This window comes from Amblyomma maculatum, chromosome 11 (assembly GCF_055883805.1).
Source record: "Amblyomma maculatum isolate TAMU_Amacu chromosome 11, ASM5588380v1, whole genome shotgun sequence".
In the NCBI taxonomy this organism is placed as follows: Eukaryota; Metazoa; Arthropoda; class Arachnida; order Ixodida; family Ixodidae; genus Amblyomma; species Amblyomma maculatum.
In genome coordinates this window covers 39564149-39591231 of record NC_139354.1, presented here as the reverse complement: position 1 = coordinate 39591231, position 27083 = coordinate 39564149, and the positions used below count along the sequence as shown (strand labels likewise).

At 43.5% G+C, this 27083-nt stretch overlaps 1 protein-coding gene and 7 non-coding genes across 8 annotated transcripts in view; 6 read left to right on the top strand and 2 right to left on the bottom strand.

Annotated features, from left to right (window-relative positions):
- The window catches only part of LOC146173596 (uncharacterized), a 34507-nt gene extending 21088 nt beyond the window's left edge, over positions 1 to 13419 (bottom strand). Inside the window, exons 1-2 of the mRNA XM_084585227.1 lie at positions 13203 to 13419; positions 10417 to 10434 (exon numbers count right to left, since the gene is read on the bottom strand). Coding sequence (XP_084441353.1) covers positions 10417 to 10434; positions 13203 to 13419 — 235 coding nt within the window. The remainder of the gene's footprint in view (positions 1 to 10416; positions 10435 to 13202) is intronic.
- Positions 13420 to 14795: 1376 nt separating this feature from the next.
- Positions 14796 to 14868, bottom strand: TRNAA-AGC (transfer RNA alanine (anticodon AGC)). The gene has a single exon. It is a non-coding gene; the product is annotated as a tRNA-Ala (tRNA).
- A 436-nt stretch (positions 14869 to 15304) lies between these two features.
- On the top strand, positions 15305 to 15396 carry TRNAY-GUA (transfer RNA tyrosine (anticodon GUA)). The gene is given in 2 exon segments: positions 15305 to 15341; positions 15361 to 15396. It is a non-coding gene; the product is annotated as a tRNA-Tyr (tRNA).
- A 4134-nt stretch (positions 15397 to 19530) lies between these two features.
- TRNAA-AGC (transfer RNA alanine (anticodon AGC)) lies at positions 19531 to 19603 on the top strand. Its single transcript has one exon. It is a non-coding gene; the product is annotated as a tRNA-Ala (tRNA).
- An 87-nt stretch (positions 19604 to 19690) lies between these two features.
- On the top strand, positions 19691 to 19763 carry TRNAA-AGC (transfer RNA alanine (anticodon AGC)). The gene has a single exon. It is a non-coding gene; the product is annotated as a tRNA-Ala (tRNA).
- Positions 19764 to 19850: 87 nt separating this feature from the next.
- Positions 19851 to 19923, top strand: TRNAA-AGC (transfer RNA alanine (anticodon AGC)). Its single transcript has one exon. It is a non-coding gene; the product is annotated as a tRNA-Ala (tRNA).
- Positions 19924 to 20009: 86 nt separating this feature from the next.
- Positions 20010 to 20082, top strand: TRNAA-AGC (transfer RNA alanine (anticodon AGC)). The gene has a single exon. It is a non-coding gene; the product is annotated as a tRNA-Ala (tRNA).
- Positions 20083 to 24265: 4183 nt separating this feature from the next.
- On the top strand, positions 24266 to 24338 carry TRNAA-AGC (transfer RNA alanine (anticodon AGC)). The gene has a single exon. It is a non-coding gene; the product is annotated as a tRNA-Ala (tRNA).
- Positions 24339 to 27083: the final 2745 nt, after the last annotated feature.

Sequence of the window (27083 nt, the reverse complement as noted above, 5' to 3'; positions counted from 1 at the left end):
ATCTGTGCTCTTTAGCCACTCGCCCAAATTTACTCTTAAATTGTACAGGAATTCAGGGTAACTCTCGTCCCTGGACTTAGTAGCGTTCCGAAAACGTTGTCTGAACGCCTCGGCGCTAAGCCTATACTTTCTCAGAAGGCAAGCTTTGACCTTCTCGTAGTTGTCCGCGTCCTCCTTGCTTAGCCGCGCGACAACCTCCGCTGCCTCGCTGGGCAGAACCGTCAATAATCTCTGAGACCAAGTGTCTCGCTGGAAGGACAGTTTTTCGCAGGTTCGCTCAAAGTTAGCCAGATACAGACCGATATCCCCTGTTATCACATATGGCTGCATGTACTTTGACATCTTGAAATCTGCCTCCTTGTTGAGATGAGGTACCGCTAGCTGGGGACAATCGCCCGACCTCTTGCTCAACTCTAGTTCTAATTTCCGGAGCTCAATTTCTTGGTCCAGCTTTTTTGCTTCTCTTTCAAGCTTCTCACGTTCGTGCTCCCTTTCCTCTTTTTCCCTCTGACGTTCGCGCTCCCTTTCCTCTTTTTCCCTCTGACGTTCGCGCTCCCTTTCCTCTTTTTCCCTCTCAAGTTCACGCTCACGCCTCTTTTCCTCTTTTTCCCGCTCTTTCTGCTGTCTGAGCTGCTCCTCCTTTTTTTGGGCGATGAGGTTCCATGCTTCACTGAGCTCCTCATCATCGGCTCCCAAATCTGTGATTGCCTTTATAATCAAAGGTTTTCGTGCCAAACCTCTTGTATCAATTCCCAATTCCTCACACAATTGCAACAGTTCCGGTTTCTGCAGCTTTTGTAGGTCCATGATCGCTCCGAGTGTCGGCTACTTCCAAAACAACAGTGCAAACTACCAAACCTAAAGGCGTTTCAACACTTTTTACCAGTTCTAAAATCTAACCCTGTTCTAGAACCTGGTCCACATCAGAAGAAAAGCCAAGCACTCACCCACACATGCGATCGATGTTCCGAGCTGCTCTCTTGTTGGCCGATTGTTGCGCCTGCTTGTTGCTTGAGATGCCACCTCCGATCACAAGATGTGGCTTGTAGATTCTGATCCACCTCGAATCACCAGATGTTGTAGCTTGTAGATCCAGATCCCACCTCCAGTCATCAGATGTTGTGGCTTGTAGATTCAGATCCCAACGCTGGTCACCAGTTGTCGTGACGCTGGGGCTACGTCGACCCGGCCTTCACTTGGTAGCGTGCAGAGACTCGGGGTTGAAGTAGGATTGAATCTTCGAAGTTGGTGAAATATGTACAAGCAGGTTTAATGGCACTTTGAGAAACTTATTTACAAGATTATTTACACGAAAAAGAAGGGTACATCAGCAAAATGGCAAGCGTTAAGAGTTCATAGCGAGAAGCGACTGGATGAGCCGTTTACCCAGGGCCCAGAGCGACATTTCGTGCTCTGCAGCGTCCTTAAAACCCCCTATGTCCAGCCCCTCTCTGAAGATGCTGACCAACCAAATCCAGGGCACGCCCCTCAGGTATCGGCATCCAATCGAACACATCACTGCACTGATGGTCTGAAGCACTGACTGGTCCGGCATTCATTCGTTGGGCGTGATCACTTGTTGGCGGGAAAAGCTTGGGAACGGCGAGGAGAGGAGGTACATTTCTATTCTTCAGCAAAGAAACCACAGCCTGGTTCTGACAAGTGGTTTTACTTCTCAGAAACCCGAGTGCACGTGGCGCCGCATCCGCTCCCAGCATTGTCCGTTTTCGACAATTGCAAATCTTTCCTGCATTCCTGGGAAATCACTTAATGGCTGTATGCGTCATGCTCCTTTCTTGTCCTGCACGTCAGCGGACATGTCACTCTGTCGTCTCCTTTGGAAAGTAGGCATTCCTCACTGGACGATAGGGCTTATCGACTGGAAGGGTGAACAAAAGAAAGAAAGCACTTCCTGCATTTCCCGCAGGGGGACGTTTCTTTGTGTTTTTCCAGACGTTCTCTTGGCAGGGTCAATTTGGCATTTGCAGAGTGTCCACAAAGCAAAACAGGCTTACAAAACAGGATTCCTGGAAACAGGCTCACTTAGAGCCATTGGACCATCACCACATATTCACAGCACTTATCCATGCCCACAGGCGAACAATAGAGCGCGCAAATGCGGATGCTTGGTCGTAACAGCCTGTGCAATGGGGGAAATGAGTGAGCTGGATAAACTGCAGGTTGTCGGAATAATATGAGGCTCACGAATAGTGCGTGTACCTTCTTGTCTACGTATAGCCAACTGCTTTTAAAAAATGTAGGTTTTGGTGGATTACTCGTAAACTGTTGTGATCTCAGTCCTGATTAACTACGCCCAAAATTCAGGCGTTGGAACCACAATTTTCTTTAGACGCAATTTACGCACCTCCTGGTGCTCTGCCTGAGTGTTTAGTCAAGCTGCATGAAAATATGCTTGAACTGAATGTGCGTCGTGTTCAAGAAAGGCTACCGTGCATCGTCAGAATATTTCCCTTCAATATATATGACATCATCCTGTTGTAAACTAATTGAACTTACCGCTGCCAATGCGATGAACAAACTTTCAAATAACCACTCCGGTGTGTCAAATTTTTAGCGTGAATTAAAAAAAGGGGTATTGAGCAGTTGCACAGCAAGTGGCACAAGTAGTTAATTCACTAGACTCATACTCGCCTCATATATACGTTCAAAATTCCCCCGATATGACACTCCGTCGCAAATAATACAATGCAATGACATTGAACGTACTGAACAGCTAAGGTGAAACTTATAATTGCGGTTACTTTGCGTGTTTATTAATAAAAATCTAGAACTCTGAATCATATTTGTTCAATGCTATGGGCATATTCGACTAATCTATATTCACAAACAGCTTATTTTCACGGACAGATGTGTTTAAGTTTTCATTTTTACCCGCACTACACGCCGACTGGAATGATACACTCTTGCCTAATCTCACACATTGGTGGATTAACAGTTTGTACATATCGTTCCCTTTATTGCATCACTTCGCTTGAGCTTGTGAGCTGTTGAGAATAAAAATAAATATTAAAGTCAAACGTAGGCGCCAATAGTTTAGGCGCTTGACTAGATTAAAGGCGACTGTTTCTTCATCTTCATAATATAAAGTAAGCTTTTGAAGTCCTAATTCTTTGACCCCGAAATAAGAACACGCACTGCGGTATAAGGACACTTACTTCGCTGTTCATACAAGAAAGAAAATTATACTTTTCTTGTAGTTTTTTTATTAGTACGAAATTGTACATACACAGTCTAACTTAAGATCATCAGACTATCTACCCATGCACAGTAATCTTCTTACAGGAATGAAGGCATAAGTCCGAAATTTAGAGGCTTGAATTATATATCTTTGTTCTTACCAGGAATGAGCAAGAATTAAGATTACTTTTGGGAATAATTTGAAAGACCTGCACTCCACAAATTTTTAAATGCATGTAAAAATGCCTTTCTTCTCTATAGACTATATGTTTATAGAGAGTAATAAAGCTATACGAATCGTGTGTCTTGTTCTCAGCCGTAGTTTTATTTATCTGGCTGAATAAAACGAACGCACAACGTTAGCAGTTGGCTTTTTTTTTTTTCGTTGGCTTGGACGGCACGGAAGGTCAATGAATGGGTCAAGTAGTTGCCAAAATCGTATCCATATAGTTCTTAATATTTAAAAAATTATGAGTCATTTTAGGTAAAAAAAGAAACTCCAAACTTCCAAGAAATGTGTAAACTTGGTGCTTCAAGCTTACCGTTCCCACTTCCCCGAACTACTTTCCATCTGAGAGGAACATTCGGTGGTACTTACGAATTTTTTCCTCTCCGGCTAAAGCAAGAAAAAATACCACAGACTGAAGATAAACAAGTCTTCCACCACACTGGGGCGCACGTTATGAGCGGTGGTCGTGAATTTGTTTTTTCATTTCAACATTTTACAAGCTGCGGGATGCCAAATTTACGGTGATCAATTTCTAAAACAACGGAAGCCACTGCTAACGCTTTCTCCGAACGTGGGTGAGTATGTGATGGCTGACATGCTGGTTTGAACAAGGCTGCTCCACTTACATATTACCTCAAAATCGGCAAAATAATGCCTATAATTTCCTTCAGGATAAGCTCAAGGGTTTAAAGAACAAATGGTTACTTAAACTGTCGACACCAGAATGAAAGTTATCGATATGATCTATGATGACTTGATGTTTTTCATTAACATCATACTCCACTGAAGGGCAAAATCATTTCCCAGATATCTCTCTCATAGTCCCTACTCAGCGCCAGCTGATCCCCACAAACTTCCTTATCTCATCCACGCACCTAAATGTCTGTAACTGCTTCGTACTTAGTCTGACTTCTCTTAGCATCCACACAGTCACCCTTCCCCACATTTACCCTTCCCCACAGTCAGCTGGTATCATGCGTATATACTTCATTTACAGCGATCAACAACTGGGAAGGAAGGGGTGTGAGTTAATGAATGGTTGTGCGTGGTAAAATGCAGAATAGGCTGCAGCAGATTATATATATGCATGCGACCCTGATTTCATCTTAGCCTCAACGGCTTCCTTTCGATGGAGATTAAATTCAAGGCGTCCGTGTGCGGTGCGATTTCAGTGCACGATAAAGAGCCACGCGAGTGGTCGGAAGTATTTGGAGCCCTCGAGCTTGCTTCGCAGGGCTAGATCTTATAAAGCGATATAAGTGATTTTATCTGCTTATATCTTTTTGATTAAAAACAAGTAATACCTGTTATCCAGCTATCTGCATCCGTGGATTCCATACCAAGGTAGCCGTTAAATGGATGTTACAGCGTAAACATTCACGATTCACGATTGTGAGGCGATTATGTATATTCTTTCTCCACCGTATGTGACATCTCCTATGCTCCTATTTATATCACGTCACATGCATTCTTGCAAAGCAGCCGTGTGCTGGAGAAAGCCACATAACGAGGTTCCAAGGCGAATTTCTGATTTCGATACTTAAAATCGCATTGCTTATTAAAGCTTTAAAGAGAGCACTGACATTGAAATTGACGTCTTTCAATTTCGCACTACAATTTTGTGCTAATAAAGGACCCCTGAAACATTACTTGCGGCACTATTCTGATGCAAGAAAATCATAGAGAGGATCTTTGCGAGCATTCGAGTCGAAAGCTTGTCGTAGAGCTCACAATTTACGAAGTACTTCTAAAAGGTGCTCTTCATGACCACTCGCAACCAATTAGAGTGACACATTCCCGCGCGCAAGCCTCCCATACGACGTCATCGGGGCATGTAGGGCGGGCCCAGTGATTGGACGCTCCCCAGTGAGCGGGCGGAACGGGATGTTGCGGTGCGCCGACGCAGCTTGTTTGCTTTATTTGATTCTTGCACACTGGTGTGCGTTGAATTCAGGCGAAGAAGAGGAGCGTTATTCTTGATCGCCGATAGGTAACGAAGCTCGTGGCACTAGCTAACACATTTCTGCTTTTACAACGAGGACTAATGGGATACCTACTGAAATAGCTCTTCGGCGGCCCTTTAAATGATGAAAATGTTTATTAGTCAATTCTACTTGATTATTGCTGGAATCATTAACTATATAATGCACATGATGGCCACCATGCTGCACCAGGGACCTGAGCAGGCTAATGCGAATTCCTGTTGCGGTTTAGCTTAGAAATCTACACTTTATTTAAATAATTGAGTCGGTATATTCATGCCTCACTCATGTTCTCCGCAGCATACAGTAAACCCCAAATTAGTGAACGTTGCTCTCAATTTTTGCATTGAGGAAACTGTAATCATCAGCAAAATGTCATCTGCAATGCATGCATATAGTATGTCCAATATTCTTTTAAAGGCGCACACCAACTACTTAAGATAGGATGGAATGTGGAAGTTCTTGTGGCTTTTATGCTCCGTCTGCTTGAATAAAAGACATTAAACAAATATTTTAGTGTTCAATGATTCTGTCCGTACGTTTAATAGGTGTGAATTTGCATAATAACTGGAATTTTAATTTAGCTTAAAATGTCGCGCAAAGTAAATTTGAAAAAAACATGCTTATATATTAAGGCACTTACGAGTCCTTGATACTTCTGGTTGATCTGTAAGAAAAACCATGGTTTACGAGTTATTATCAGAGCAGCAGGTATTGCTTTTAAAACATCTATTCCTCGCGAACTCCATTGCGATGCGTAAAGTTATTTTATACATATGTAAAAGTTTTTGTAATTTAAACGTTTTCTCAGAACCCACTACCCGAAGCCCGCAAGTCTCATTCTTCTATTTTAGATACGCCTGGCGTCCCGGACAATTCTAGCCAAATGTTAAAAAGTAATTTTATATATTAGAGGCACGTATGTGGTGGAACCCTGTTGCCTATTGCTGGCAACCAGGTTGCGCAACACAAGCGAATTTCTGTTTTGCAATTATTTATGAACTTATTAGCTAATTAACTCTTTCCCTTCCGCGCTCATTGAGCATTCGTTAGCCCGCTAACGATGACTTCGCGCGCAGATTTTTAACCCCTCCGCGTCGCTCACTGCCAGACTATTATATCTAGTGTGTAGTCGGATAACTGAAGTTTCGGTTTTGATACTGTTTACATTTTTCCCGCGAGAAGCGGCTATTTTTGAGCGCGCTCAGAACACGCGGAAGCGTCTCAGTCGCATGCGAGAATGGTCACATCCGCGTCGACGACGCGGGCTTCGAAACGTTGCAAATATGAAGACTACGTGCTATCTACGATCGCGTTTATCGATGATCCAAGCAGAAGCGACTCTGAAGATGCTGCCTATCATCGTCAGAATTCATTTCCGACCCTGCTGACGACGGAAACCAACTCGAAACACGAACTGCAGCACTCCGGTCCGCTAATAATGACTTCGCGAGCAAATTTTGAACCTTTCCGCGTCGCTCACAGACACGCTACGCCATCTAGCATGTATTCGGGTAACTAAAGCCTAATTTTAATGCTGTTTACAATTTTTCCAGTGAAGTGGCTATTTTTGGACGCGCTCCAAACACGCGGCAGCGTCGGAGTCGCATGCGATAATGGCGGCATCTACATCGACGACGCGGCATCCGTATCGATGACGCAGGCTTCTAAATGTCGCAAATCTCACAATTTTGCACTGTGTATGATCTATTTTATCGCTGACGCAAGCAACAGTGACTCTGAAGAGGCTACCTTATCGTCAGAATTGAGTTCCGACTCCGATTACGATGGAAACCAGTCCGGAACATGGCGGCCACACTTTGTTGGCCTGTTTTTCATGCGTCTGGGACCACTTTGGATGTTTTGTTAGTGTTGTTGGTGTCATTTACCTCATTCCCAGGGTGTCATCATCATTTGGGCACGATATCTTGCCTCCCACAAAACAGGGAGGGGCGTTCTGCCCAAGAAGGGAACCGGGCAACCGTTTGGCCAACCAGCGGCCCTCGTTGATGGCTCAATATTAATCAAGAACACTATTCAATACTGCACTTTTATTTTTTCATAGGGAGCGGCCCATATAATGCTCCGCATTTTGTATATCTCGAAAATATTTTCAAATTTTTGTTGTTTCATTTACAAGTGCATTTCCTCCAGTTTTGTTCTCTCTTTTTCTAAAATCTGGTTTTTGGGAAATTATATTAAGTGTTACCACCCACAACTTCATAATTCAAAGTTATATGCCTAAAAACCGAATCTATTTAGCTTTATTTTTTGTGTATTGTATAAAATTGTAGACATGATAGTTTTTACAAAAAAAAAATCTACTGAAACCTACAGAAAACGGCCATTTTGCCGATGGTAGGGAAAGAGTTAACTAAATATCAATTTTAGGCAGTATATAGTCCTACAGCGGTACTGTATGATCGAATGCTGTGCCCACGGACACAGGATAGAATACTGGCCGCGGCGGCCGCTTTTCAGTGGAGGCAGTCAGCAAGGCGTGCAGGTGCAGTAAGATTTCATTGGTTGTTAAAGGACCCCAGTTAGTGTAAGTTTCAGGACACCTCAACTACGACGTGTTTCATAGCTCGGGTCGCTTTGGAACGTTAAACCGCACGAACCAAACCAACCCAAACTAAAGCTACTTCTCGCGCGCAAGATGGCGGCTAGTTATATGCGACTACTTCCACAAGCCTGCGTTGTTTAAATAATTTTTTTTTAATCTTTGGCTTATCTTATCTGAAACGTGCGGTATTGCCCAATGTTCGAATTTATTTACAAAATTTTCTGCCGTTCACAGGGACGAGAAGGCAAAGATATGAAGGCGTTTCGAGAAAGTAGCCAAGTCTTTCTTGTGCTGAGTAAGCACGTAATCTTGAACTATGTTGCATTATAACGCCGGAATTGAGTTCAATTTTACATTTTTTATCGAAGCGGAGGTAGCTCAGCTACAGAGCCAATAGCAGGCCCGTGCATTTTCTTATCCTTCTTCTTACAGCCACAACAACAACATAGGGGTCCAAAGTGCCCTCTAGATTTTGTTATTTTAAAATTGAAAAGACTTACGAGTTTCTGCGACATCGGTTTCAGCTGGAACAAAAACAATATTTTGCAATTATTGTGTGTCCCCATGTTTATGCTTACATAAGAAGGCAGCATATATAGGTTAATGGCAAGCTAAACTCGTACGAAAATAAATCGTTGCTTCAAATCTTTATTATTGAAAATTACGTCCTGCAAGTACAATGTCTAGACCAGGTAAAAGAAGTCACCGCATGATTGTTTCGCGTATACGGCTTTGTGTCTCACGAGTTACCCAAAGAACCATGTCACATCGACTGCTGTAGCGACACATTCTACAATATAGAGACGTCTAAATAGACAAAAGAACAGTTTCATTTTATCCTCATAACACAATGGAAATATTTTGTTCAGTAATTAACGTTCCATAGAGCCGAATTCTGAGGTTAGCGAAAAAGAAAGATTGAGTGCCTTGAAGAACACGAGATCATATCATTTTTTCAACAGAAGGAAGAGTCATATATAAAGCGTCAGAGTAGGAGGAAAGCTGCCGCGTTTTTTTTTTTTTTTTGCATAAAAGCGAACTTAAGCGCATCAGACATGCAGTAAGCTTGGTGGAAACGGGACGTGCGATGATTACGTGTTGCAGTGACAACATCGCCAAATTCGAACTGCGTGTTCTATTGAGCTGTCTCATGCACGTCCTTTTCCGTTGCTGTACGAAATAGCAAGCAATGAGTTAGCAAATAAGAGGGACCATTTTCCTTGCATTAAACTGCGAAGCCAGGAAACTAACGTCAAAAGGGGCGATAGCGCATGTAGTTGAAACATGAAACAGTACGTGATGCAAAACGTTATCAGGAAACGTAGTGTCAGCACCATTTTCCTCTGCATTTGTTGGGCTCTGGTGAGAAAAAAATGCTACGAATTTCCTCGTACTAAAAGGATAGAGGGCATGAATTTTTCTTCCTTTAGAAAAGTGATACGGTCTCGAACTCTCAAGCCCACATGTAACTGTTCAATAAGGGATTAATTAGGAAGTTTACGGTATAATTGATAAGTAATAAAATAATTTTTTTTATTTATTATTTGCACAAATGCTCATATTAAGATCGAACAATATCTCTCGCTTAGTTATCCAAGATGGAACGAGAGAAAGATGATGGCTACACAGTATGAAAGAGCACTGAAGAATGGTTGAGGGGGAGCCTCAGTTCGCAAGCCTAGCCAAAGTTTCGGAAATTAGACTGGTCTTCATCTGGTCAGCGCGAACATCACAGGTAGAGGTGTAGGTATATTTTTGCTTCCCAGGAAGAAAAGATAGAGTGGGGAGAAAGAAGTAAGTCAAGAAGTGAGAAAAGTTCCTTCGGTATGTATTTCTCAGCCTGGAACTGTTGACCCTGTGGCCTAAAAACGTAAACAAAAAAACTGCAGCAGCAGAAACAACTACAATGCGAGGTGGTTGATGAGTCAGCACCAAAAGCAGGTTCTATGCTGACAAACCTTTCTAGAAGGGGGACAGGCGTTCCAACGGGTCCTAATCAAGTATAATGTTGCAGAGGAACAGTTCTCAAATGCTTTCGGCATGGAGGAGAGAAGGGCATGGAAACAGACAAATAAAGTATAAAGTGAACCCCGCCTGCCATGTCCTGAAGAAGAGGGTACAATAGCCAAACAACGTAGAAGTGACAAAAAGGAACCATGCTTGGAAAAACACATGCACCTTATATAAATGCGGCAGGTAAGAAGGTACACGTGCTATGAAAAAAAAAAACAACTAAAATCAACGATATATGGGATTGTTTTCCTGACTAGTTATGGCGCAGAGGGAATATATTTAAGGGATTCTAATGTTTTGTTTGAGCTGACTCATATGCACTAAACGGCACTGCTTAGCCCTGCCAATTCTCTTTTTTCGCGACACATTTTGGGACAACCATTCGTCCTTCTGCAACGAAATTAAACGGAATTCTGAAACATACTTACCATTTTTTGCCTCAGTGGCTGAAAAAAAAAATGGAATAACATTTTCACACTTAATGAAACTGCCCGTTTATGCACCGTCGTACTACTTCGCTTCAACACAGTAAGCAATGGGTATTAAATAGCGCAAAGAAAGTTTTTGTTTTAGAAATTGCGACCTATTTTCTTTTAAATTCTAGTCGGAGTTTGCAAATAAGAGAGCCAGCATTCGATGCCCCTGATTTCAATATCTACTACTGTTCTCAAACTGAACGCTTATTGTTTAAAATTTCTAGGGGGCACTTCGCATGACTAAACTGCGATGAGGCGAAAGCCTCTATCGCGAGGTGGTCCGAATCCCTCCACTACGGCACCTGTTTCTCTCTGTTATCACTCCCACCTTCGAGATGATGCGATAGTGTAAGCTACCAGCCCACATATAAATCCCCATTTTAACCGAGCCATATGAACGTGCCTGCGTGGCCTAGGGATAACATGAATGCAAAGGTTTTGGCACGCTGATTCTGATATCATGCTCCCATATGAAAGAAGAGACCCGAGTTGGCAGCTCCTGGCGTAATTTCAGGAAGCCCGACGTACAGTTAGTGCTCGGCCATGTCAGCTGCCATCTACCGCTTCCCACGTACCGAAAGCGTTACGGACGGACATGATCCGCTAGCATGAGCCATTAGAGAGATTTAGCATACCATGATCCGCGATCCGCCACCGTGACCCTCTACCCCTCGTGGGCGGGGCGCACAAGCTGATTGGTTCCGATGCAGCAGGTCAATGTGCCGACATCAGGTATGTGGCGCCATCTATCGGCATCAAAGTGATCTGGGCATGCGCAGTGGAACGCGTCGCAGCGAATCATGGTAGCGGATCGCGGATCACGGTGTGCTAAATCTCTCTATTAAAGGCTATCGCCTTAAAATACGGTGACGTTATTTTCATGCTGCTACCGTTCCCGCTGAGTCGCTTTTTCGCGGGTTTTTGGGCGATATCATACACATTTTTTTTTGGAGTAGCACTTTCCGGTGTCAACTCTTACATCTCAGCAACAAAATCAGTCCCAGTTTGAGAGGCAATTAGGTGTTCTTCCCCCATTGGCTGAAAAAAAACCCACATTATCGTAATTATTAGAATTTCTCTTTCATCTATGCCTATGAGCACAGGAATTACTTCTCTTTACTACAATTATAAAACTGACACCCATTCTAAAATAAATTACTCGCTAGAAACGGCATGCTCTACTGGAAACATTGCGAGAGTACTTACCGGTTTTTGCACCACTGGCTGGAAAAAGGAATAACTATGTTGTCGTAGCTGTTCAAATTGCCCGGTTATATACTCTTGTAAGTACTGAAATTACGTTTCTTCAAGGCATAACTATGAAATGTGTTTCATTCTAAAATGAATTACTCGATTGGAATGGTATACTCCACTAGAAATATCGCATTTCCATTCATCAACCAAGCCAGAATGATGACATATCTTTGCTAATTAAGGAAAAATTGTAATTACCTTCAGCATTTTTACCTGTTTATGAATAGAATTATGAATGTTTATATGACTCCAGGAATGATATCTTGATTCAGGAAATTTTGCAGGTAAATTGAGCTCTTGTGTGCCTAAGCGATGTGATGTTCTGCACCTCATACAACCATTGCGCTAGCTCTACCTCTCCACTGCCGTCGGGACAAGCCTGTAGCCTACACTATTTACCTCCACCTGCCCACACGTTTTTCTCTTTTTTTTTCCACACCGGGTGCTCCGTCGCATGAGATTGTCATCATGGCAACTGCACAATTGGCAGGCTACTTCCTGTCCCACTCGCTGAGCCCTCCGTAACGAGATGACGACGGCGGTTACTACGCTGCCCATGTACTCAGTAACTCGTGCGAGGCAGAAATAGAGAGATAGAAAAACATTTCATTTTCATGAGGTAAACAAAAATGCTCGAAATCAATGGGATGCTTCTTGACCGTGTTAGGTGGATAAGAGTCCTTGACTCTTAGCGACCTCCAAACCTTCGTCAACAGTCCACACTTACACCGCTGAGTCCGAGCTAGACAGCGTCTCCTAAGAGTCCAAACTAATGTTTAGGTAGAATTCTGCCCTCGGATTTTACCCGGGGAATCACTCAGTGTGTTATGATCTGCATTATTAGCATCGTAATTGTTGAATTGAAAGAAAAAGCAGCCTCGATATATAGAAGTGAATATAGGGACTGGTGAAGAAGCCAAAGGTCAACCGGCGTTATCTGAGTCTTTCTAGAGGTAATTGCATCTTTGAAAGCTTAGTCCAAGTTCATTGTAACACACTGTATTTTGTCGTAATATAATCGGTGTCTGACTACACACTTCTACTGTTCAGTAGTGAAACTATTGTTTTGTATTTTCATGGGGTTGATGAACTCATGCAGGGTGTTTTACCTATGTTATCCAGCTAAGAAGCCGCTAAAGCGCAAATTACAAGAAGTTGCTGCCTCCCGCCCTATAAGTTTTTTTTCTGTTTAACCGTTACTCATATATAGTTTTAATCTAAACGTTATCGTTTTTCTGGCAGAATATTAGGGCAACACTTGTGGCAAGAAAGTGTTCTCCAGAGTTGAATGCTTGCTCTGCGCTGACTGGGCGGCCTTTGTGACGTCTTACAAATTACAAAGTCCACCATCAAACTCAATGTCACAGCGACAGAATAAGCACTACTCTGAACAGAACAGATTCAAAACAGAAAATGTTTTTGAAGCCGGTGCGATAAACATTAAAAAGGAGTAACCCGAAAGCAGAAGCTGCTGCTTCTCTTACCACGCTGCTTTGAGTGCTTCTTTTTCTTCGAAGGCTTCTTGTCGTCTGCATGAGGACTTGGGGCCGCGGGAGGCAAGGCGGGGTTCATGAAGACGTCGCGAACTGGCGAGGCAGCAAGCTTGGGCTTCTTCTTCTTCTGTCGAAACTCCTCGAGCTCGGGTAGCACTGATGATGACTTCCGTGATTGCCACAATGACGAAGACGAGACCCAACGCATGATATGCCGATGCAACGGTGTAAGAATAATCTCTCTGCACCTCAGTTCTTGTCCGATCGCCCTGTTTGGATGCCATCAGTTAAGAAGACAACAACAAAAGTGAGGTTTACCAACCGCGCCGCTTGTACTGCGCTTCCAATGTTGCCCGATATGTCTCGCAATCCCACTGTCTGCCGACAGATGACGACGCAGAAAAGCGGGCGCGTGTCGTCACCTGCTTGCAATGGGCGCTCCGATGAACTTAATGGAGAGACAAAGAGAGAGAGACAGAAAGATTTATTGTTGGGAGAATCGGGAGTAGAATTACTGGGTCTTAGAGGAAGAACCAAGTGTGCCGTTATCTAGCGCAGTTTACACCGCTGAATTGTATATTGAGGTTTGCGTTGCGCAGCACTTCCTCCCGGGATTCAACTGAGGGAGCGTCTATGAGAGCCTTGGGAGGCGGGTCTTCTGAGAAATCGTATAAGATATGATTAAGGTCGGCTTTTTCTCCGCACCTAGGAAAAGCGTATGCTGTCGGGAAATATGTGTGCGTTACCGCAGGTTTGGGGAAGGAGTTGGTTTGTAGTTTCCTCCTGACAATTTGTTGTCGTCTTGTTAGCGATTTGTGTGGTGCTGGGTATACTCTCCTAGAGAGTTTGAAGTGTAAAGTAAGGCCGCTATATGTCATCAATCCTTCTATCTTGATTTCCTCTGCATTAGGTCGGTGGCTCTGCCGACAAAACCTCGAGCGTGTAGATGAGCAGCCTCATTTTCGCGGGTCCCTGAATATGCTGGTGTTCATAGGAGTTCTATCTCTTTGTCTATTCTTATGTCCGCAAGGATATTTCTGGCAGTAGTTGATAGTCTGCCACGCAAGAAGTTACTTATCGCTGTTTTTGAATCGCTGAAAATTATGTCCGCATCTGTTGCAGCGATGGCTAAAGCGGTTGCGGCTTCTTCTGGTTGGTCCGAGCAACGGGCTTTGACGGAAGCGGCTGGTACGGATTTCGTGAGGTTACTGGACTGTTTATTACATAGATGGCAAAGGCACCTTCCGCCGTAATGTAGACCGAGGCATCGGCGTACGCCTCCCCAATTGTGATTGAGATATTTTCTGTTTAGGGCCCCAGCTTTCCTCATGCCTTCAAGAAAGGATGGATGCATGTTTTTAGGCACAGGCTTGGTGATAATTTTGTCGCGCAGTCCTCTTAGCAGTAGGCCTGGGTGGTTGGCTAGTGGTTTGGCATTGATTCCCATGTGGTTCAGAATTTGTCTGCCTGCTTTAGAGTTGGTAAATTTTTGTAGCTGTGCTGTCTTATGTGTCGGGATCAGCTCCTAGACAGTGTTGTGTACCACCATTTGCTGAAGAAAAAACCGCATTGAATAAAAAAATGTGGAGGTGCTGGGTATCGATCCCAGTACCTCTCGCATGCTAAGCGAGCGCTCTACCATCTGAGCTACACCCCCGACGAAGGAGCACTAGAACAAGGCGTCTTATTATGCTGGAAGAGTAGCGCTAAGAATCTAGGCCAGACCCGAGAAAACCGGAACGAGAAACGGAATCGCATTTCACTCTCTTCCAGCTTTCAGTTGCCTCTCCTCCCTTTCGTCGTAAGCGTCTCGCAGGCAGAATCTTCTTCTTCATCAGTGTCACGTAGACAGTATACAGCCGGTATTCATTAGTGGAAAAATCGTATTCATTAGTAGCAAAATCTTGTCACGGATGAAGGAAGTGATGAGAGTCAAGTTCCTGGGCTCTGTGACCTCGCATCTGTCGTGTACTTTCTCCAACGCCAGTACGCTGTGACCGTCTTAGCATCTGCTGTGTTTCGTACCTCCTTTTTTAGTAGCTTTTGTTCTTGCCTACTGAACGTTTTCAAGTGGTTGCAAGGGCAACCTCGTCCTGTCGATAGCTCAGTTGGTAGAGCGGTGGACTGTAGAGGCATTGGGAATACGGTCATCCATAGGTCGCTGGTTCGAATCCGGCTCGACGGAGGCTTTTTTTCGCATTTAGTTATTGCAGTGACACTCCATAATAGTTTTCTGATTTGGGAGGCAGACGCCGGGGCAGTAGAATACATTACACTGCTTAAAGTACTCACTCAGAAAGTATATTCGCAGTTCAAACTATACTCTCCTACGTCATGATAACGTAATCAACTTCCGGCGTATATTTGAAAAATTTTGAAGAAATGTATAGTAAAAACGCATTTTTCAAAAAGTATCTGAGTCCTTTTTCTCGTCTTACTATTTTATCAGTGCTCTATGTATAGCACGTTCTATGCAGCTATGCCTGTGAATGTCTAATCGAGATTTTTGCCTATCCTGATGACGTCGCCCTTTCCTGTTCTGACAAAAATAGTGTACTCCACGCTTCGCACTTACCTGAACAGTTTTGGGCGGTACCAGATGGGGCGGGTAATTTAGATAACTTCGGGATATTTTGGCTGGATCAGTGTGGTAGGAGGCCGAGTATTTTGGGGGCATAAACAGTGGTTGTCGCACCCTGAACTACCTAGGGGTTCCCCTGCATCAGGCTCATAACAGCGGAGAATATTGGGATTCGGAACTCGTAGCTAGTAGGCGGCAAACTCCTATGCGTGGATGAAGGAGTAACTTTCGGTGTTTCCTAGCGCGGAAATCTGCAAAGCTTTCTTGTTTGCAAAGCTTGGCTACGCTCTGCAAATTTTACAGTTTGCGAGAAAGAGGGTGCAGTCAATACACAAAACATCCACAACATTCGTGCGATGCTGTCAGTGGGGACCCATGCGCCATGGCAACCTGATTTTTCCAATAGTTTGGTTTGGTTTGGTTTTGGGGTTTAACGTCCCAAAGCGACTCAGGCTATGAGAGACGCCGTAGTGGAGGACTCCGGAAATTTCGACCACCTGGGGTTCTTTAACGTGCACTGACATCGCACAGCACACGGGCGCTTAGCTTTTCGCCTCCATCGAAACGGATTAGTTCGCGTGCACTTGTTCTTAGATCAACTAGTTTCGCCTAGTTCTTTTTCAAATTGGCAAACCATCTCTATTTAGTATCAGTCCTTATTAGGCGTATCATTTCTCACTTGCCTTATCTATTGACTCTTACTTGACAGTTGCAAGGGGCCTCATCCCTTGGCGTGGTGGCGATCGAGCGAGGAGGGGAGAGGCAGCACGGCGCATCCCAGGCGTTCAGGGACCGGCTCCTCGGCAATTACGATCGCTGCCAGCGATAGGAGCAAGAAGATGGTCGAGCCCTGTACGACACCCGGCGAGACGAGAGTTCGGCCCTCCCATACTCCAATGTACTTTTCAAACAATCACGCGCGCGTGCGGCTGGCAGATTACTTCGCAGGCGCATGAAGAGACGCTATGGGATTCCTTAAGTAGGTTGCCGACACCTTCAATTTCATCTTTGCATGCTTTTCTTTAGATTACCTGTAGAGGCTATCTGGAAGGCATATAACCAGGGTTCTTACTGAGTCTTAGTTCCCCATATCTTTGTAATGACAAACTTATCGGGACTAGAGATTTAAAATGTGTTAAGGGCATGTGCATTCAGCCTGCTGTAAAAATATTCTTTTTCTTTTTTCTTTTTTTTACATTGTACACTAAGCGCTGCCTCTTAAAGTATGGCTTCACTCAAGGAAGATGTTTGCTCCGGGGCCGGTGAATTGCGGCCTGTGTAATATGCCAGATACCACTGACCACTGCTTTACTCAGTGCCGTGATGTGCTTTTCTGTGATTTATTTATTTATTTATTTATTTATTTATTTATTTATTTATTTATTTATTTATTTATTTATTTATTTATTTATTTATTTATTTATTTATTTATTCATTTATTTATTTATTTATTTATTTACATATACCTTACAGGCCTCCAGAGAGGCATTGTGTAAGGGGGACAAATACAAAGATATCCGCAAAGTGGGTAAAAAACAAAATCACAATCGCAAGTACAGGAAAACAGTGGTAATTATACAAATCTATAAAAAAATATATCGCAATGCAGAGGGAGTTATAAGAACTACTAAGCACAAATCATATAAGGCAAGCGAGAAGATCCAAAAACAAAAACAAATGTAGATTGAACTATGCCACAAAACTACTGCGCATCAAAAAAGCCCCTTCAAGGAATAGTGGCATAAATGACGGGAACATACATGATATGCTAAGCGTTATCAATGAAGTGCTTCAGCATATCTTCGCGAAACGCTTCGTGATTGTGGAGCGATGCAATGCTATTCGGAAGATCATTCCACAGACGGATGGCGCGCGGGAGTGATGAGAAGTTAAAAGCGTTAGAACTGCCGTAAATGCGAGCATAGCTGTAGTCGTTATGCAATCTATGCGATAGGTAAAAGGGACGTTGTAGATGACTTAGGAATGACTGAGTGCCATGGGCGTATTTACGAAAAAGAAATAGAGGGCGATATCACGACGGACTTTTAACGGATGAAGTGAAAGTTCAAGCTTGAGATGAGTTACGCTGAAATGGAAATTATAATTACGCGAGATGAAACGACAAGCCCTGTTTTGTATTGCTTCTAACTTCTCTAATAAATATTGCTGATGAGGTGACCAAATAGAGGAAGCGTACTCTAGGAGCGGACGAACAAAAGTTATGTAGGCTAATCTATGGACATGAGATGTAGTGTTTTGTAGGTTGCGCCGAAGAAATCCTAATGAGCTGGAAGCATGAGCAGAAATGGTTGCTATATGATCTGCCCAACAAAGATTTGGAGTGAGGTGGACACCTAGGTATTTGTACGGTAAGGACGCTAAAGAAGGACAACGAAATAACGCCTTATACTATTCGCTTTTTGCCTATTCGGAAAAACGTTGATGAGCCTCATGATTTCCTTATGTTGATCGGACTATTTATTACGTGAAAAATTTGATTGATGGATCACCAGGATCATGGAAATGTTTGTTCTGACAGCAGCACGGTTCGATGCGAGGATTTTGCTGCCCTGGAAGACACGCCTAGAACGCTACCGCATCTTAATGCTTGTGTGCGCCTTCGGGAATTTTAATAATAGGCTATGATGGAGAATTATTGGAAACATTATAAGTAGAAATATATTTACCAGGACTGCCCCTTCGTTTACAATAATCAATGGCCTCAAAATATGACGAAACAGAGGCCGCGAGGACGGCTGTTGGTAATAATACGACACCCGTAGTACTATCCGTTCGTTTCACGAGCAGTCGAGGAGCTGAATGCAGTTAACGATCAGGTACAAAAAGCAAAAAAGCACCGGCGAGATTCGAATTCATGGTCTCCTGTTTACTAGACAGGTGCTTTAACCAACTAAGCCACGGCGCCGACGGGGAGCGCGAAGAATATTCTGAATTTTCGCTAACATCGCTAACACCTTCTCAGATAGCATTCTGCGACCTTTTATTATAAAAAAGAAAAATATGCAGAATTACCAAGCTTTACCTCTTTCTAGTGCCATAATTTGCAAGGTTACGGCATGCACTGGAGATAACAGGAAAACGTTCACACTTGATTGGGGAACAACGAGCTTTCATGATCTGCTGGTACTGTTCTTTAATAAATCGTGCTACCGGGTTATTTTGTTTTCAGTCCACAGAAGGCAGCTGCAAGGTAACAGCTTTCAAAGCAAGTGTTCAAAGCAAGTGCGTGAAGTACACACAAGAGATGAGTAGCCCAATGTCCGATGTTCACCTAATCATTTTCTAAGTTTTTTCTCACGTACCACTGCTTCACAATGCCTCTACAATTCTAACTGCACCGTTGCTTCCTGGCCGTGGCTACTCCAAAACCGATCCGCTGAGGTGCGTGACTACGCATGTGCTGCGTTATGTTGCCGCAATGTTTAACGACCCATTAATCTAGGTTGTCTAAATTGTTGAGCGCTTCATCACCCCGTTTCTCAACGATTGTGCATCACTCCTGGACGTAAATCTCTACTCATCATGCAATGTTCTAATAACTCGTCTTGTGGCGTCAGTTGCGGCACCTGCCTATGAGAGAATAAATGGTTCTGGAACTGTGCTGGAAGGATGCTCAGAATTCTAGTGACGACCGGTTTCTACAGGCTTCCTGCCGTTTGACCTAGATATTTTCTTCCTGGTTCTCGGCTTAATCCCGTTACCCTACCGAGCGTGTCGGGGGGTGTAGCTCAGATGGTAGAGCGCTCGCTTAGCATGCGAGAGGTACTGGGATCGATACCCAGCACCTCCACTGTTTTTTTTTTTCGCTTCCTGCAGCAATAAGGGCTTGCGAATTGATTGTATATAGTTTGGTACCGTTAAGCCGTAATGCTGTGTCGGGGGTGTAGCTCAGATGGTAGAGCGCTCGCTTAGCATGCGAGAGGTACTGGGATCGATACCCAGCACCTCCACTGTTTTTTTTTTTCGCTTCCTGCAGCAATAAGGGCTTGCGAATTGATTGTATATAGTTTGGTACCGTTAAGCCGTAATGCTGTGTCGGGGGTGTAGCTCAGATGGTAGAGCGCTCGCTTAGCATGCGAGAGGTACTGGGATCGATACCCAGCACCTCCACTGTTTTTTTTTTCGCTTCCTGCAGCAATAAGGGCTTGCGAATTGATTGTATATAGTTTGGTACCGTTAAGCCGTAATGCTGTGTCGGGGGTGTAGCTCAGATGGTAGAGCGCTCGCTTAGCATGCGAGAGGTACTGGGATCGATACCCAGCACCTCCACACATTTTTTTTTGTTCTGTTCATTTAATACTTAAAAAATAAGTAGCTCGGGATAGGGCATAATGTCCCAAAGCTCCTCAGACTTTAAAGGGTGCAGTGTGCATGGCTTTAGAACTTCTGACCAACTGAAGATCTTTAACGCGCACCTTCATCGCATACTGCACCGCGGCGCCTTGCTTTTCGCCCCCGAAAAAAGTGGCCGCCGCGGATGGAATTCGATCCTACCTCCTTGGATTCACGTCGAGCGCACAACTATGTCACTGCAGCGGGGCTAAGAATTAACTGTGTACAAAGACGTTCAACTTACTTTGAAGGAACTAAACCGTCATGTGTGCTGTTTTTTTTTTTTTTTTTTAATGGTGTATTATTATGCTTCGCCTATTCTGCCATCCCTTGTCGAGACAGGCATCCTGCATACGCCGTCCAGCCCTTCTAGGCAAAAGAGTAAAACTGCGCGAAAGACGGGGCTGAAGGAACACATAGGCACAAAGTGTGTGTGTTCCTACGGTCCCGTATTTCGCGCAGTTTCACTTGTGTGTGGGTCTCCTACTGGTGATACGTCTTCTTTTCGCTGTTTCTTTTTTTCTTTTGAGTTTTACTTGCTTGCTTCAAATGCGCAGCCTAGCCCATCAGAGCCTCTTCTTTCTTCGCAATAATCAATCCACCTGCGAGGTTCCTTGAGCATACCAAGCGGTAGAGCGCTAAGTGCCTACATTGCGCGCATAAGTTCATGACACCAAATCGCTTTTTGATAGTAAAGAGTAAACTCGAAACGGGCGGTTATGCCATGCATGGTATCAGTGGCTCAACGAGAACTAAGTATAATGAACAGTAGCGGACACGTTTCCCTCTATAATGCAATAACCACATGAGATTTAAGGCCCAAAGGAAGGGAAAAGCGAGATTTGATAATACCATTTGACACCGTGTACAAGTATCGCACACACACAGTGTTCTCTAACTCGCTCTCAATTTTTAAGAACGCTATCAAGACCATTGTTGTTTAACTCTCATGTCCATCTCTCATTTGATACCTCAAAGGCCCCATACCAGGGGCCTTAGAGGTATCAAATAAATAAATTGTTGTTTCAACGACTTTTCAGCCTCCTAATCTCGAATGTAAAGGCCGCAACGCTGTGTTTAAGTGCAACTGAAAATGCGAGCTAATAAATGTCTAAAAGCAAAATCACATACCTAATCGCCGCCCAAACGCCATTTTGTCAGTCTTACACAAACTCACTAAAAATGTCACTGCGTTTCGATTAAAAAGCTATTTAAAGTTTGACGCCTCACCTGATTAACTAATCAGGTGAGGTGAAAATAATAATAGTGCACTTTCTTCCGAACCCTAACTAGGGTTCGGAAGAAAGTGCACTATTATTATTTTTAATAAAATTAGTTTGAACTTCGATGGCGTTAATTCAATGTTTCACTATTCATAGACCTCTTCATACATTTTTATTCCATTGATCATATTATAGGCAATAAACAATGGCTGAAACTTCTACTAATTTAGTTTGTTCTCTCCGTCTGTCTGACGAAATGTTTGCTTGCACATTGAGGCCAGCCTCAGTATTTCAAAATGTTTTTGTTAGTCCAGGCGGCGCAATTTTTTTTATCCTAGGTCTTAAACGTGCGCGAACGGTACGATATACTTAATGCTAACGTCGCGAACAGATTTACCTATTTCCGGAATAATCTCCTATTAATTATACGTGCAAATTCTTTTGGTAATTTTAGGCTCGCAATGCACGATCATTTGCGAAGATTTGTCTGCTAACGTTGGCTCAACTTCTGTCAATGATTCTGGACATGCATCCTTTATCAGCGTGAAACTGGGAAAACTGTTACGCGATAGTTATGAAAAACAGCCTTTATACTCATCCAACAACTTTGTTTTGTCAAGCTTCGGTGTTCTGTGAATTCAGTGCCTAAATGCAAACACGAGACAAAAAGCTATGTCACAACCGAATGAACCCGTACCGCGAGGTAGTAAGAAACGCTGTATTGCGGCCATTCAACGTCCCGTTATTTCAGTGCGGTTAGTTGTACGAGTACTAAAAGGAAAACTGAAGTTCACTGTAGAGGTCACTCGCTCTCTCAAGAACGCAAACATTTCAAGGAGTAACAGCATAAATAAATGCGCATATTCATTTCCACACTTTTATGAAAATAAATGTACTTTCTTGAGAGCGATGGGATTTTTTCCGGCTCCTTGTCTTCAATGCTGGCTAGATTGAAACCCATTTGGCGCATTTTCCGCATCTGGTGAACTGAGGCCCCGAAAGGAGAGCTTGAATGCGCGACGTAACATAGTGCTAAGCAGCCATGGTTAAACAACGTTAAACTTCTTAGGCAGTCATTACAAGTAAGGTGTTGAAGTGTTGAAGTCTTATATCACTGTGGACACTCAAATTCGTTTTTCAAGAAATTACACGTCGGCATTGAACATGATAAGCCACCCCGTCTCAGAAATAAAGTTATTGCTGCTATCGCTTCATGAAACCACAAAAGGCAAAATAGCTTCTCAGCTAAAGTTAAACGTTGGAGGACGTACGTACCGATCGTAGTTCCTCTGTAATTCAAGTAAAGGTTATCGGTTCATTTATTGTTTAGTGTTTCTGCGCTAAATGGACCACTTTCCTATTTACCAGTTGTCCGATGTCGAAATCATCCAGGCTCGCAAAGTAACAGCCCCCAGGCGGCAAGCTCGTGTCTGTAACGGTGATCTGTTTCATATCACGAGGCCCCATGTCGTAGCCAAATATGCAGAAGCCACGAACCTGGGTAGCACTTCTGGGGTGGTAATAGAACGCACCAGCCAGGACCCTTGAATCTCGAGTCATACACGCTTCTTCGCGATGTATAAGTGTGGTGAAAACTTGAATGAGAAAAACGGAGCCATGTGTGCGGGCACAGTGGCTACGTGACACTGATCACAAACAAAGATTGTGAGGCTCCTACGAAGAAAGAAGAGAGCGAGTTACAGAGCGGGTAGGGAGAGTGAAAGACAATTCCACTTTTCGTTTGGATTCGGTAGGTGTGCCCTAGATTGTTTGCGCAATCCTCCCCGTATAATACGACCATTCTTTACGGCCCATTTCCGTTGGGGGTGTGTTTTTGATTTCAAAGATATGGTATGGAATGTATGTTCTATGTGCGTCACGAACTGCCATTCAAAAAATTCATCGTGTGTTTGCGGTTTTTCTTTGGACTTCGACCTGGGAAAAGACGAGGCGAACGAATTTATTTCTTTCTTTAAAAAGCGGAGGAGTCGGTTTGATTCATTTGTTTCTGCGCCAAGTGGTATCGCGTTTTTTTTTTCTTCTCGACCAAAATGACACCTTTTTAAGAACAGTCATGCAAGTGCGGCTGCAAAGGCTGTTACCCGGATTTGTTGTCTCCTCAAGTGAAAACATGCGTGGTGCTGTCACAGGATATTTGCGCGAGGTAGTTCTCTCTTACAAGTTGTTAGAAGTGCGTTTTTCCCTTGAATATTTGTACAGTGTTGGCAAGAAAAAGCTGTATAAGGACCTAGTGGAAATCATGCTGCCGGCACCTTTGTATCGGGAGCCTTACCGTGGAGGCCCAGGGCAGGATATTTTAAAACGAGTGAAGAGGATGCCAGTTCGACCGGCTGCCAAAACGTTCTTTTTTAGGTTGCACTCGAACACTCTACCCGTCAAAACCTGGCTTCACGAAAAAGGAGTCTATGTCCCTTGGACGACAAACTGCCAGCTTTGCAAGAAGCCAGAGACAATCGAACACATATTCTTAGACTGCTGGGATGCAGTATTTCATTGGGACGTGCTACAAAGAACAATTAAAAAAGAGCTGCCACTAAACCCTTATGGCATCCGGTTTTTACCGGTGGAGAACGAAGACGTACCCTATGATTTAATAATGCTTTTGGGCCTCCACAGCTTGTGGAAAACACGAATGCAAGTAAGTCATGAAGATATTAACATTCGCAGTGTACGTGAAAATTTTGTTGAAAGTGCTGTTTATCTACGGGAATGTATCTGCGCGCTCCCTGACCCACCACAGTGGGCAGAAGTTCTGGATGACCTGGTAAAATTGAAGAAATTTTAACCTCACACGCGTCAGCTCAAGGGCAGCTGAAGTGTTCTATTAAGTCTGACCATTTGTTGTTCATGTATACTTCGGAAATAAAGAAAAAAAAGGGGGTGTAGCTCAGATGGTAGAGCACTCGCTTAGCATGCGAGAGGTACTGGGATCGATACCCAGCACCTCCATATTTTTATTGGGTGAAAATTATTTGTTAAGCATTTATTTATATTTTTTTGATGATGTATCCGTCTATATCAGTGAAAGAAAGTTTCTGCATTGATGTTTGTGGTGTTCGTTTCGGTGTACATGAGAGGTTTGAAGGACAATAAGAATGGGGCAGTCTACGCATGGTTAGAACAGTGAGATCCGTTCCAGGATGTGCTCTCATGTTCGAGACGGTGTACACCCAGTTTATAAAAATCATCAACTTTTTTCTACAAACATAGACGCACGCAGGGCATGCCTCGCATTCCTGCGCGCCCATACCGAATGTGACTTGTTTTCTAAACACCCAATTTATCAGATATTAACCTGATAAATTGGGCGTTTAGAAAACAATGAAACACACATAGTGGGTGTTTCATTTTGGAACTTTGAGAAAGAACTGAAATCATATCATGAAAACTCATAATAACAATCCTAGAGAAATTTTCGTCCGCAATGTGAATCACGTTTCATACCAAAGGAAAGGAGGAGTAGATTTATAAAAAAAGGGAATCCGTTACAAAACCGACGACGATATACTCTAAGTGAAACTCAAATTTCTCCAACCAACACTTTTTTATTTTACAAAACCCGGCGTTTCCGAGCCGGCTCAGCTCCTTCTTCTAGAGTTCAAGGGTGCATGACGCGGGGCTGGGTGTGTGGGTGGGGTTTTGGTAGAATGAGAATTTTTAAGAAATGTTAAGCCCAAAATTTCCTCTCTCATCTAAATTCCATACAACCGGAGATTCAGATCACCCTAGAAATGGAGAAGCGAGGCGCACTGCCGTTGTTGGACGTTCTGGTGACCCGATAAAACAACTGTCTGCGATTATAAGTCTACCGATATCTGCACTTCACTTCGGACAACCCGACAAGCCGTAAAACGTCAGTTGTGAAGGCCTTATTACAAAGAGTGGTAACACATCGCACCACAGAACAGGACCAAGCAAACGAAAAACGCTTGATATTCAGGGAACTAACCACGAACGGCTGCCCAGATAAGCCTAATTGGGGCTGCTTATGGAAGGCCGCAGTGGGCCTCCAATTGGCTGTAGGTGGATTTACCACTCCGAAACTCTCCATCCCATCTTTAAGGGTGCCATTTTATATGTGTAATTTATATTATACGAGCCTCTAATTGCATCTTCAGGAGGTTTCACATAACTGTTCAAAGCATATTCATGCCGTTACCAACAACTATCGTTTCTACTCTGAGAACTATGTTAATTATGCAGTATTGGCAGTAAATATGCAGCAGTAACTACTCTCCTTTACGAATATGTAGTAAACTACCTCCGAATGTTTCCTGCGTGATTATTATTTGAGATACCGCACCAAAATAAATTTTCAATTCAACATTTAGGGTGAACGTTGGCAAGCCCATATTGTTATAGTAGTGGGAATAAATGTGTCTGATGTTGCTGAGTATAGGATACAAGGTAAAGAAATAGTGATCAATGTTTCACACTTGATGGTTGGCGTAAATTGGGCAGCCCTGAAAATGTCAGATTTAACCCATGAGGGCAACACGTGGGCCAGTCTATATTGGGCTGGCCTCCATAAAGCCCGCGGCGGTTGTATTCTGTTATTGTAGGAATTAATGGTCATGAAAATTAAAACCTTTCATACTTAACCAGCCAAAGGACGAGGCACAGGAAAGAAGAGGACAGGACAAGGCTGGACTAGCAAATGAATGTTTATGAACGGAAGAAAACAACGAAGACTCCTTCCGAAAAGCACGCGCACAATTCCCAATTGGTGGAATGGCAGGAAATTGAGAAGAAGATGAAAAAGAAAATTCAAAGCCAATTCAAAGTCAAGGCCTAACTAACGACTTTTCTAATAGAGCAAATTCCTTACAATGAAGGCTAACCGATGCCTTAGCCACACACTTGTCCTCAGCTTTAGCAATGTAATATGCTTCAACCAACTCTCTACAGAATTGATTACCATTGCTGTAAACTACACCCGTATTACTGAAATCAGGCGCACAAAGAGACTGGTCACGCTCCAACTTACACTCTCGGGATTGCACATGTAGCGCCAGATTAGAACTCGCCTTCCCTCCCAGAGAATTAGAGTGCTCCGTCAGGCGCACATTTAGGCATATGCCTGTCTGCCCGTAGTAGCACCGGCCACAATTGAGCGGAATGCGATAAACCACATTCTTTCTGCAGGTAGTGAACCTTTTCTTATGTGACACTGCACAACGAAAACTATCACGAGCTACATGGTCGAGCGTTTTTCTAACTCTGGTGCACAAGCCTCCTATCTTGTTTCTCGCTGTAAATACAACATGAACGTCGTACCTTGCCGCCAGTGTCACATAAGAAAAGGTTCACCACCTGCAGAAAGAATGTGGTTTATCGCATTCCGCTCAATTGTGACCGGTGCTACTACGGGCAGACAGGCGGATGTGCGCCTGACGGAGCACTCTATTCTCTGGGAGGGAAGGCGAGTTCTAATCTGGAGCTACATGTGCAATCCCGAGATTGTAAGTCGGAGCGTGACCCGTCCCTTTGTGCGCCTGATTTCAGTAATACGGGTGTAGTTTACAGCAATGGTAATCAATTCTGTAGAGTTGGTTGAAGCATATTGCATTGCTAAAGCTGAGGACAAGTGTGTGGCTAAGGCATCGGTTAACCTTTATTGTAAGGAATTTTCTCTATTAGAAAAGTCGTTAATTAGGCCTTGACTTTGAATTGGCTTTGAATTTCCTTCTTCAT